Raw genomic sequence first — 12,500 nt, forward strand, 5'->3', positions numbered from 1 at the left:
CTGCCCATCCCACTAGCTTTTTCTACGAAATGAACCAACACCATGCATTTAAACAACCTGTTTATGTGCTGCAGAGAACTAACCACCAATGCATTTAAACGACCCATTGAGTGTGTTCCCAACCTGGACTCATGAGTGGAAGTAATATAATAAACGTAAATCTATCTATCAATTTATGTAATGTTTTATATAGCACGCATTTATTTGTGGATGTCCGTCATTATTTTGTATGATAATTATGAATTGCAATTCATAAAATATGTTACAAATTGCAATAGGTATGATATTTTATGAATTCAAATTTTGGGGGACTAACGTTAGCTAGGTGGCTAACGTTAGCTGGGCTAGGGGTAAAGGTTAGGGTTAAGGTAAGGCTTAGGAGTTAGGTTAAAGGGTTAAGGTTAGGGTTAGGGGAAAGGTTAGCAAACATGCTAAATAGTTGCAAGTAGCTCAAAAGTTTAAGTAGTTGCAAAGTTGCTAATTAACTTTTATTTAACTAGGCAAGTCAGTCAGATCTAGCAACGTTTCGGTTTACTGGCCCAATGCTCTAACCACTAGACTACCTGCCTAGAATTCTCAGTGATGAGATTGGAACACACAACCTTTGTGTTGTTAGACGTTTGTGTTATACACTACCCATCCACTCCAACCAACCACCCTCCTTTCATTTTTTGTCGTAGCCTTTTACACTCATAAACGTATACATACGGGTTGATGAAAATGGCAGATCTGGGCACTGATAAAGGCCTACATTGGAACACAGTGGCTGTACAGTAACATGCTAAACATGATTGTCAGAGCTCGGCTCTGTGCTTCACGCGCTGTATGGGTCTGACTGACATGATGTCAGAGCTCTGGCTCTGTGCTTCACAGCGCTGTATGGGTTCTGACTGACATGATGTCAGAGCTCTGTATGGGTTCTGACTGACAGACGTTCTGGAAATTCACCACAACACACCACCTGAATGCACTCATGACTCCTTTTGTGCGCACCAAAATGATGATCCGTTTCCCTGAATTGTGAAATCCTAACACTGCATATCGTATTTTATGACTTAGTTACTCGTGTTGGCATTAGAACCGGCTTTCAAATGATGCCCACCTGACCTAGATTGCGATTATAAGGACCATTTTTCAATTCCATTACACAACAACAGTTTGTTGTGGTGACGGGGATGCAGGGTTGTTTTCCAAAACAAAAAAGTGTTCTTGCTGTATTTCATCAAATGAACTGATATTGGCATAAACACATTTAGCAGCTTGTTATTGGGGTGTAGCGGAATGCTTGTGTTCCTATCTCCAACAGGAACTGTGTACACTTTGTAGAGGTGTGTCCACTTGGAGACACCAGTTAGTCCTCTCACTCAAACCCTTGTCCACTTGGAGACACCAGTTAGTCCTCTCACTCAAACCCTTGTCCAATTGGAGACACCAGTTAGTCCTCTCACTCAAACCTTGTCCACTGGAGACACCAGTTAGTCCTCTCACTCAAACCCTTGTCCACTTGGAGACACCAGTTAGTCCTCTCACTCAAACCCTTGTCCACTTAGAGACACCAGTTAGTCCTCTCACTCAAACCCTTGTCTACTTGGAGACACCAGTTAGTCCTCTCACTCAAACCTTGTCCACTTGGAGACACCAGTTAGTCCTCTCACTCAAACCCTTGTCCACTTGGAGACACCAGTTAGTCCTCTCACTCAAACCCTTGTCCACTTGGAGACACCAGTTTAGTCCTCTCACTCAACCCTTGTCCACTTGGAGACACCAGTTAGTCCTCTCACTCAAACCCTTGTCCACTTGGAGACACCAGTTAGTCCTCTCACTCAAACCCTTGTCCACTTGGAGACACCAGTTAGTCCTCTCACTCAAACCCTTGTCCACTTGAGACACCAGTTAGTCCTCTCACTCAAACCCTTGTCATTTGTTTGTCTTATGTTGCACCTACTCCACATTTTCCAGGAATATTTGTATCATGTTAATGAATGTACAGTATCCAGAGTATTTTCAGATTTCATTAGCAAAAAATGTGTTGATAAGTACAGTAAATATAACATGTGTTGATAAGTACAGTAAATATAACATGTGTTGATAAGTACAGTAAATATAACATGTGTTGATAAGTACAGTAAATATACATGTGTTGATAAGTACAGTAAATATAACATGTGTTGATAAGTACAGTAAATATAACATGTGTTGATAAGTACAGTAAATATAACATGTGTTGATAAGTACAGTAAATATAACCTGTGTTGATAAGTACAGTAAATATAACATGTGTTTGATAATACAGTAATATAACATGTGTTGATAAGTACAGTAAATATAACATGTGTTGATAAGTACAGTAAATATAACATGTGTTGATAAGTACAGTAAATATAACATGTGTTGATAAGTACAGTAAATATAACATGTGTTGATAAGTACAGTAAATATAACATGTGTTGATAAGTACAGTAAATATAACATGTGTTGATAAGTACAGTAAATATAACATTGTTGTTGATAAGTACAATGTGGTTGATAAAGTAGTAACATGTGTTGATAAGTACAGTAAATATAACATGTGTTGATAAGTACAGTAATGTAACATGTGTTGATAAGTACAGTAAATATAACATGTGTTGAATAAGTACAGTAAATGTAAAATGCTCATGAAATCAACACAACAGTATAATGTTGTATTCAGTCCTTGTCAGGTCAACTGTTGTGTCCTCACCTTTTTTATCTTTTATTTATTTAACCTTTATTTAAACTAAGGCATGTCAGTTAAGAACAATGCTTATTTACAATGATGGTCTACCCTGGCCAAACCGGATGCCGCTGAGCCAATTGTGTGCCTCCTAATGGGACTCCCAATCATTGTGATACGCCTGGAATCAAACCAGGGTTCTGTAGGGATGTCTCTAGCACTGCAGGGTCTGTAGTGATGCCTCTAGAGATGCAGTGCCTTAGACCTTAGGTCTAATCATTTTCCCATAATCTCAGAACGGTTCCCTTTTGATTGCTACCATGATTATGCATAGAATATGCTATTCGTTCTCTTCTTTAAGAAACATTTCAATTAAGCCCTATGCATATAGGCCAATTCCCATGAGTGTAAAGGATTAAGTAACCTTCTGTCTTATATAACCATACCAAACTAACATATCATACTACTTTTACGTTTACTATGTTACGTCTAGTCTATGATACCAGGCTGGTGCTGCAGAGTCACGCTTCAGTTTCCTCATGTGGCTCTGAACACAGACACACACACACACACTGTTAAAATGTACCAGCTGCAACAAACAGGTTTGTTAGTTTTGTTCAGCCACTCTGTTAGACAGTCAGTAGTTTCAGCTGCTCCTTTGATGGCGTGGTGCACAACAAGCAGAACAAGCCACAACACCCACGCAGACCTATTAGGCCTATCCCACAACAGGGCTCTCAACTGAGGGGTAGTGACTTGGTAGTGACACAGGCCAGGACAGACCACTGGGTGGAGGTGAAGGTGGGGGTGGAGTAGGACTGGGGGCCCTAAACAGGACAGACCACTGGTGGGAGGTGGAGGGGGAGGAGGTGGAGGAGGACTGGTGGTCCTAAACAGGACAGACCACTGGTGGGAGGTGGAGGGGGGAGGAGGTGGAGGAGGTGGAGGAGGGTTGTGATCCTAACAGGACAGACCACTGGTGGGAGGTGGAGGGTGAGGAGGTGGAGGAGGACTGGTGGTCCTAAACAGGACAGACCATTGGGAGGTGGAGGTGGAGGAGGACTGGTGGTCCTAAACAGGACAGACCATTGGGAGGTGGAGGTGGAGGAGGGCTGGTGGTCCTAAACAGGACAGACCATTGGTGGGAGGTGGAGGGTGAGGAGGTGGTGGAGGGTTGGTGGTCCTAAACAGGACAGACCACTGGGAGGTGAGGGTGAGGAGGTGGAGGAGGACTGGGGGCCCTAAACAGGACAGATCACTGGTGGGAGATGGAGGGGAGAGGTGGAGGAGGACTGGGGGCCCTAAACAGGACAGACCACTGGGGGGTGAGGAGGTGGAGGAGGACTGGGGGCCCTAAACAGGACAGACCACTGGGGGGGTGAGGAGGTGGAGGGGGAGGAGGTGGAGGAGGGTTTGGTGGTCCTCAACAGGACAGACCACTGGGGGGTGAGGAGGGGGAGGAGGTGGAGCAGGGTTGGTGGTCCTCAACAGGACAGACCACTGGGGGTGAGGAGGGGGAGGAGATGGAGGAGGGTTGGTGGTCCTAAACAGGACAAAACCACTGGGGGGTGAGGAGGTGGAGGGGGGAGGAGGTGGAGGAGGGTTGGTGGTCCTCAACAGGACAGACCACTGGGGGGTGAGGACGTGGAGGGGGAGGAAGTGGAGGAGGGTTGGTGGTCCTCAACAGGACAGACCACTGGGGGGGTGAGGAGGTGGAGGGGAGGAGGGTGGAGCAGGGTTGGTGGTCCTCAACAGGACAGACCACTGGGGGGTGAGGAGGGGGAGGAGTGGAGCAGGGTTGGTGGTCCTCAACAGGACAGACCACTGGGGGGTGAGGAGGTGGATGAGGGTTGGTGGTCCTCAACAGGACAGACCACTGGGGGGTGAGGAGGTGGAGGAGGGTTGGTGGTCCTCAACAGCCAGTTGAGTTGTACAGTATGATCCTCTCTCTGCCCCCCCTCCACCTCTCAACATTACAGTTGAGTCTTGGGTGGTAGGCAGCTACACTATTTCAAAAAAGAATAATTTGCATGTCTGAGTGACTGCATGCCTGTTCTTACTGTATGTGGTGGACTCAGGATGTGTGGTTGGATGTTGTAGAGTTGATGACAGAGCTCCAGATGGATTGTGGGAGCTGGTGTGATGATGATGATGATGATGGTGTTGGCGATGAAGGGTTAGTGGTTTGCTTGTCCAGGTGTGTATTGGAAGTGGTTTGGCTGGGGCTGAGGTGCTGTGTGTGTGTCCGGGTCATGCAGAGTTCTCTGGGCTCTGTGTGTGTGTGTGTGGTGTGTCTACCGTGTTTTTTGCAGCCTGATCCCCTTCATAAAGGACTGAGATGAGAGCACTAACGGCTGTGTTGAAGGCTGCGCTTTCTCCAATGTCCACACATCACTGGTGGAAAACAACTTCTATGTTGAGGGGTGTGTGTGACGGACAAATGGCCATATAACCACTGTTTTCTCTCTCTCACTCCTCTCTCTCTCTCCTCTTCTCCTCTCTCTCTCTCTCTCTCTCTCCTCTCTCTCTCTCTCTCTCTCTCTCTTCTCTCTCTCTCTCTCTCTTCTCTCTTCTCTCTCTCTCTCTCTCTCTCTCTTCTCTCTCTCTCTCTCTCTCTCTCTCTCTCTCTCATAGTGACATATTTGATGCCATGTTCCTGTCTGCACATTGCGGGAGAGACAGTTATTCAGCAAGGTTTGTGAACATAATGTATAATGTGTTAACCTCTGTAATACACACATACAGAACACATAGTAGACCTACTGTACACACTGAAACTACTGAAATTACCACACACACACACACACACACACACACACACACACACACACACACACACACACACACACACACCACACACACACACAGAGAGACTGTAGTACTGACTGTACTCCCTCTCTTTCTACCAGATGTCAGTGTGACTTATTCCAAGTCTGACCGTTGTCACTAGTTACCACAGCCACAAAGTCTAAATTGGCCTTATCTGTAAAATTCATGAAAACAAAATGAAAACAATTCTTGCCTTAATTTAAGGTTAGTGTTAGGCATAAGGTTAGCAGTGTGATTATGGTTAGGGTTAGGTTTAAAATCAGATTTTAATAAGATGCTTTTTAGAAAAAAGCAGGGCCTTGTGGCTGTGCCAGCTAGTAACGACCCAGTCTAAGCCGCAGCAGTCCAAGGTCTCAGTCTAGACATCCCATAGCCTTTCACGTTAAACAGAGACAATCTGGGTTCCCTATCGAACACAGACTCACAGACAAACACACACACGTAACCACCACACTTACTGTAACCTCAACACACACAGATAGACGCAAACACACATAACCACACTTACTGTAACCTCACACACATACAGACAGACACAAACACACATAACCACACTTACTGTAACCTCACACACACATCCAGACAGACACAAACACACATAACCACACTTACTGTAACCTCACACACACATCCAGATGGACACAAACACACATAACCACACTTACTGTAACCTCACACACATACAGACAGACACAAACACACATAACCACACTTACTGTAACCTCACACACACATACAGATGGACACAAACACACATAACCACCACTTACTGTAACCTCACACCACACACACACACACACACCACACACACACACACACACACACACACACACACACACACACACACACACACACACACACATAACCACACTTACTGTAACCTCACACATACATCCAGATGGACACAAACACACATAACCACACTTACTGTAACCTCACACACATACAGACAGACACAAACACACATAGCCACACTTACTGTAACCTTACACACATACAGACAGACACAACACACATAACCACACTTACTGTAACCTCACACACATACAGACAGACACAAACACACATAACCACACTTACTGTAACCTCACACATATACAGACAGACACAAACACACATAACCACACTTACTGTAACCTCACACACACATCCAGACAGACACAAACACACATAACCACACTTACTGTAACCTCACACACACATCCAGACAGACACAAACACACGTAACCACACTTACGTAACCTCACACACACATCCAGACAGACACAAACACACGTAACCACACTTACTGTAACCTCACACACACATCCAGACAGACACAAACACACGTAACCACACTTACTGTAACCTCACACACACATACAGACAGACACAAACACACACAACCACACTTACTGTAACCTCACACACACATCCAGACAGACACAAACACACGTAACCACACTTACTGAACCTCACACACAGACACACATACATACAGACACAAACACACATAACCACACTTACTGAAACCTCACACACATAACATACAGACACAAACAGATTAAGCCCACACATTGGCACACCACAGAGACCGACACAAACACAGTATATAGTAGATTCAGGCAATAGGCACACATATAGGCGTGTACACACCCTCTCTCTCTCCCCCCCTGCTTCCCCCAGACAGTGCTCCTGTGGTGGACTCTACAGTATCTGTCCTAATTTGGTGATAACTAGGAGGTGGGTGAAGAGAGAGAGAAGAGACGGCAGTGGGGAAGGGAGAGAGAGAGAGGCAGTGGGGAAGGGAGAGAGAGGGAGCGCGAGGCAGTGGGGAAGGGAGAGAGAGAGAGGCAGTGGGGGAAGGGAGAGAGAGGGATCGCGAGGCAGTGGGGAAGGGAGGAGAAAGAGAGGCAGTGGGGGAAGGGACAGAGAGAGAGGCAGTGGGGAAGGGACAGAGAGGGAGCGCGAGGCAGTGGGGAAGGGAGAGAGAGAGAGAGGCAGTGGGGAAGGGAGAGAGAGGGATCGCGAGGCAAGTGGGGAAGGGAGCGGAAGAAGAGAGGCAGTGGGGGAAGGGACAGAGAGAGAGGCAGTGGGGAAGGACAGAGAGGAGAGGCAGTGGGAAGGGAGAGAGAGAGAGAGAGAGGCAGTGGGAAAGGGAGAGAGAGAGAGAGAGCAGTGGGGAAGGGAGAGAGAGAGGCAGTGGGGAAGGGAGAGAGAGAGAGAGGCAGTGGGGAAGGGAGAGAGAGAGAGAGGCAGTGGGGAAGGGAGAGAGAGAGAGAGGCAGTGGGGAAGGGAGAGAGAGAGAGGCAGTGGGGAAGGGAGAGAGAGAGGGAGGCAGTGGGGAAGGGGAGACATAGAGAGAGGCAGTGAGGGGGAAGGAGAGAGAGAGAGGCAGTGGGGACGGAGAGAGAGAGAGAGAGGCAGTTGGGAAGGGAGAGAGGAGAGAGAGGAGGCAGTGGGGAAGGGGAGAGAGAGAGAGGCAGTGGGGAAGAGAGAGAGAGGCAGTGGGGAAGGGAGAGAGAGGCAGTGGAAGGGACGAGAGAGAGCAGTGGGCAGGGAGAGAGGAGAGAGGCAGTGGGAAGGAGAGAGAGAGGCAGTGGGAAGGAAGACAGAGAGAGGCAGTGGGGAAGGGAGACAGAGAGAGGCAGTGGGGAAAGGAGACAGAGAGAGGCAGTGGGAAGGGAGAGAAGAGAGAGGCAGTGGGGAAGGGAGAGAGAGAGAGGCAGTGGGGAAGGGAGAGAGAGAGAGGCAGTGGGGAAGGGAGAGAGAGAGAGCGAGTGGGATAGTAGCTGAGGTAGGGAGGAAGGGAGAGAGAGAGAGAGAGCGAGCAGTGGGGAAGGGAGACAGATGAAGAGAGAGAGGCAAGGGAAGGGAGACAGATGAAGAGAGAGAGCGAGGTAGTGAGGAAGGGAGACAGAGAGAGAGGCAGTGGGGAAGGGAGGACAGAGAGAGGCAGTGGGGAAGGGAGACAGATGAAGAGAGAGAGCGAGGGTAGTGAGGAAGGGAGACAGAGAGAGGCAGTGGGGAAGGGAGACAGAGGAAGAGAGAGAGCATCCCAGCTGCTGTGTTAGCTACAGTACATTACTACAGTACATTACTACAGTATACACTACAGACTACTGATGTCACTGTTCACTGTCTGGACTCTGCTGCAGCTCCTGGCTGTTTACACCAAAGATATCTATGGTTTAACAGTATATATATATATATATAGTATAAAAACTGAGTGTACAGGACATTAAGAACACCTTTCACTGACAGACTGATCAGGTGAATCCAGGTGAAAGATATGATCCTTTATTGATGTCACTTGTTAAATCCACTTCAGTGTAGATGAAGGGGAGTAGATGGGTTAAAGAAGGATTGTTAAGCCTTGAGACAACTGAGACATGGATTGTGTATGTGTGCCATTCAAAGGGCGAATGGGCAAGACAAAAGATTGAAGTGCCTTTGAACAGGGTATGATAGTAGGTATCAGACGCCACCAGGTTGAGTGTCACAAACTGCAGTGTTGCTGGGTTTTTCCACAGTTTCCTGTGTGTATCAAGAATGGTCCACCACCCAAAGGACATCCAGCCAACTTGACACAACTGTGGGAAGCATTGGAGTCAATATGGGCCAGCATTCCTGTGGAACGCTTTCGACAACTTGAAGAGTCCATGTCCTGATGAATTAATGCTGTTCTGAGAGCAAAATGAGGTGCATCTCAATATTAGGAAGGTGTTCTTAATGTTTTTTACAGTCAGTGTATATAATGGATTATCCAGGTATGACTAAACTGTTATCCTGATGTAACACGGTGGCCTAGCCTAACCGTGGCCTAGCCTAACCGTGGCCTAGCCTAACCGTGGCCTAGCCTAACCGTGGCCTAGCCTAACCGTGGCCTAGCCTAACCGTGACCTAGCCTAACCGTGGCCTAGCCTAACCGTGGCCTAGTCTAACCGTGGCCTAGCCTAACCGTGGCCTAGCCTAACTGTGGCCTAGCCTAACCGTGGCCTAGCCTAACCGTGGCCTAGCCTAACGTGGCCTAGCCTAACCGTGGCCTAGCCTAACCGTGACCTAGCCTAACCGTGGCCTAGCCTAACCGTGGCCTAGCTCATCTTAATCTGCTGCATTTCAAATGTAGGATCAACCCCGTCGGTGTTACCAAGGAATCTGTGTCTGGGCAGGTGTCATAAGGAAGACACCTTCTAATGTTCACGTCTAGGCTAGTTTCAAAAACACTTTCTATTTGCTGTGATTTGAGGTTGAAAATGCCCTCAAATGACCCCAGCTCTCACACAGCAGCAAGAACACACCATGTCAGAGAAGAGGCTCAGGCAGATCTTAAAACTCAAATTTTACTAGAGTATTTAAGTAAAAAGTACAGATGAAGAATCTTAATTTGATCACAGTGTTGCAGGATAATGCAATGCAGGAAATGTAGAACTTGTAGTGGTATTTGAGGTCTAAAATGGCTTCTGAAGTTTGTAATTTTCCCTTATGAAAAATGTGTCAACCCCAACAAAAAGATCTATTAATTATAAACCATGTATTAATTCACGTTTCCTGTTGCAGCAGGATCATTTTCCTGCTGTAGCAAACTGGCTCAAATTAAGATCCTATATCGGTACAAGTACAGGCCTACACAGTATATCAAAAGAGTCAATAAAACCTCACAGGAACAGTTTGTTTGCTGTAAAGACTGGTATTCCTCAGTCGTCGGTGTACATACAGCATTCTAGCCAGGTGACACAAAGCAAACGTGATCCGGGGATGTAGTCCTTTTGGAGACAGTCAAAGAACGTTGGCAGCAATGCTTGTTACACTTCCCCTATGTTGAAACAAGGTCTTTCTTACTGTGTGTGCTGGAGTGCATCCACCTGTGTGTGTGTGTGTGTGTGTGTGTGTGTGTGTGTGTGTGTGTGTGTGTGTGTGTGTGTGTGTGTGTGTGTGTGTGTGTGTGTGTGTGTGTGTGTGTGTGTGTGTGTGTGTGTGGACACGTGCATGAATGCGTGTGTGTGTGTGTGCGCTCAATTTTGTGTGTGTCTCTGTCAAATATTTGCCTGCGGTCTTGGGGCTCAGGGTTCTGCTAGAAGGGAAAACAAAGAGTTCACAGCCCAGGTGATAAAAGACAGGAAGAGTGGAGAGAATAGAGAGATGGAGTGAGAGAATGAGGGAATGAAAGAAAGACAGAGAGAGATGAGATGAAAGAGGGAGAGAGGGAGCTGAAGAAGGCGGGCCAGGTTGAAGCAGGTTGGATGGAGGGGACAGAGAGGACACAGTCCTGAACCTCTCTCCCCTCTCCAGTGATAAATGTGTGTGATGAACGACTCTAGCCTCTACACACAATATTAATTAGCTGAATGAACTCCTGTGAACCCTCAGCACGGGGATCCTCCAGCCTTTCAACTCCTCAATCACACACACACACACACACACACACACACACACACACACACACACACACACACACACACACACACACACACACACACACATACACACACATACACACACACACACACACACACACACACACACACATAGTTACACATACACACACACACATACACACACTCACATAGTTACACACACACACACACATAGTTACACATACACACACACACACATACACACACTCACATAGTTACACACACACACACACACACATAGTTACACATACACACACACACATACACACACTCACATAGTTACACATACACACACACACATACACACACTCACATAGTTACACACACACACACACATAGTTACACATACACACACACACATACACACACACATAGTTACACACACACACACACACACACACACACATAGTTACACATACACACACACACATGCACACACTCACATAGTTACACACACACACACACATAGTTACACATACACACACACACACACACTACACACACTCACATAGTTACACACACACACACACATAGTTACACATACACACACACACACACATACACACACTCACTCACATAGTTACACATACACACACACACATACACACACACATAGTTACACACACACACACACACACACACACACATACAGTGCCTTGCGAAAGTATTCGGCCCCCTTGAACTTTGCGACCTTTTGCCACATTTCAGGCTTCAAACATAAAGATATAAAACTGTATTTTTTTGTGAAGAATCAACAACAAGTGGGACACAATCATGAAGTGGAACGACATTTATTGGATATTTCAAACTTTTTAACAAATCAAAAACTGAAAAATTGGGCGTGCAAAATTATTCAGCCCCCTTAAGTTAATACTTTGTAGCGCCACCTTTTGCTGCGATTACAGCTGTAAGTCGCTTGGGGTATGTCTCTATCAGTTTTGCACATCGAGAGACTGAATTTTTTTTTCCCATTCCTCCTTGCAAAACAGCTCGAGCTCAGTGAGGTTGGATGGAGAGCATTTGTGAACAGCAGTTTTCAGTTCTTTCCACAGATTCTCGATTGGAATCAGGTCTGGACTTTGACTTGGCCATTCTAACACCTGGATATGTTTATTTTTGAACCATTCCATTGTAGATTTTGCTTTATGTTTTGGATCATTGTCTTGTTGGAAGACAAATCTCCGTCCCAGTCTCAGGTCTTTTGCAGACTCCATCAGGTTTTCTTCCAGAATGGTCCTGTATTTGGCTCCATCCATCTTCCCATCAATTTAACCATCTTCCCTGTCCCTGCTGAAGAAAGCAGGCCCAAACCATGATGCTGCCACCACCATGTTTGACAGTGGGGATGGTGTGTTCATTGTGATGAGCTGTGTTGCTTTTACGCCAAACATAACGTTTTGCATTGTTGCCAAAAAGTTCCATTTTGGTTTCATCTGACCAGAGCACCATCTTCCACATGTTTGGTGTGTCTCCCAGGTGGCTTGTGGCAAACTTTAAACGACACTTTTCATGGATATCTTTAAGAAATGGCTTTCTTCTTGCCACTCTTCCATAAAGGCCAGATTTGTGCAATATACGAC

General features: G+C 46.3%; 1 protein-coding gene across 1 annotated transcript in view; it reads left to right on the forward strand.

Moving 5' to 3' along the window:
* Positions 1 to 5,340: 5,340 nt before the first annotated feature.
* Positions 5,341 to 12,500, forward strand: part of LOC116366465 (cAMP-dependent protein kinase type I-beta regulatory subunit-like) — a 46,680-nt gene continuing 39,520 nt past the window's right edge. The window contains exon 1 of the mRNA XM_031818571.1: positions 5,341 to 5,389. Coding sequence (XP_031674431.1) covers positions 5,341 to 5,389 — 49 coding nt within the window. The remainder of the gene's footprint in view (positions 5,390 to 12,500) is intronic.

This window comes from Oncorhynchus kisutch, unplaced genomic scaffold (assembly GCF_002021735.2).
Source record: "Oncorhynchus kisutch isolate 150728-3 unplaced genomic scaffold, Okis_V2 scaffold1492, whole genome shotgun sequence".
In the NCBI taxonomy this organism is placed as follows: Eukaryota; Metazoa; Chordata; class Actinopteri; order Salmoniformes; family Salmonidae; genus Oncorhynchus; species Oncorhynchus kisutch.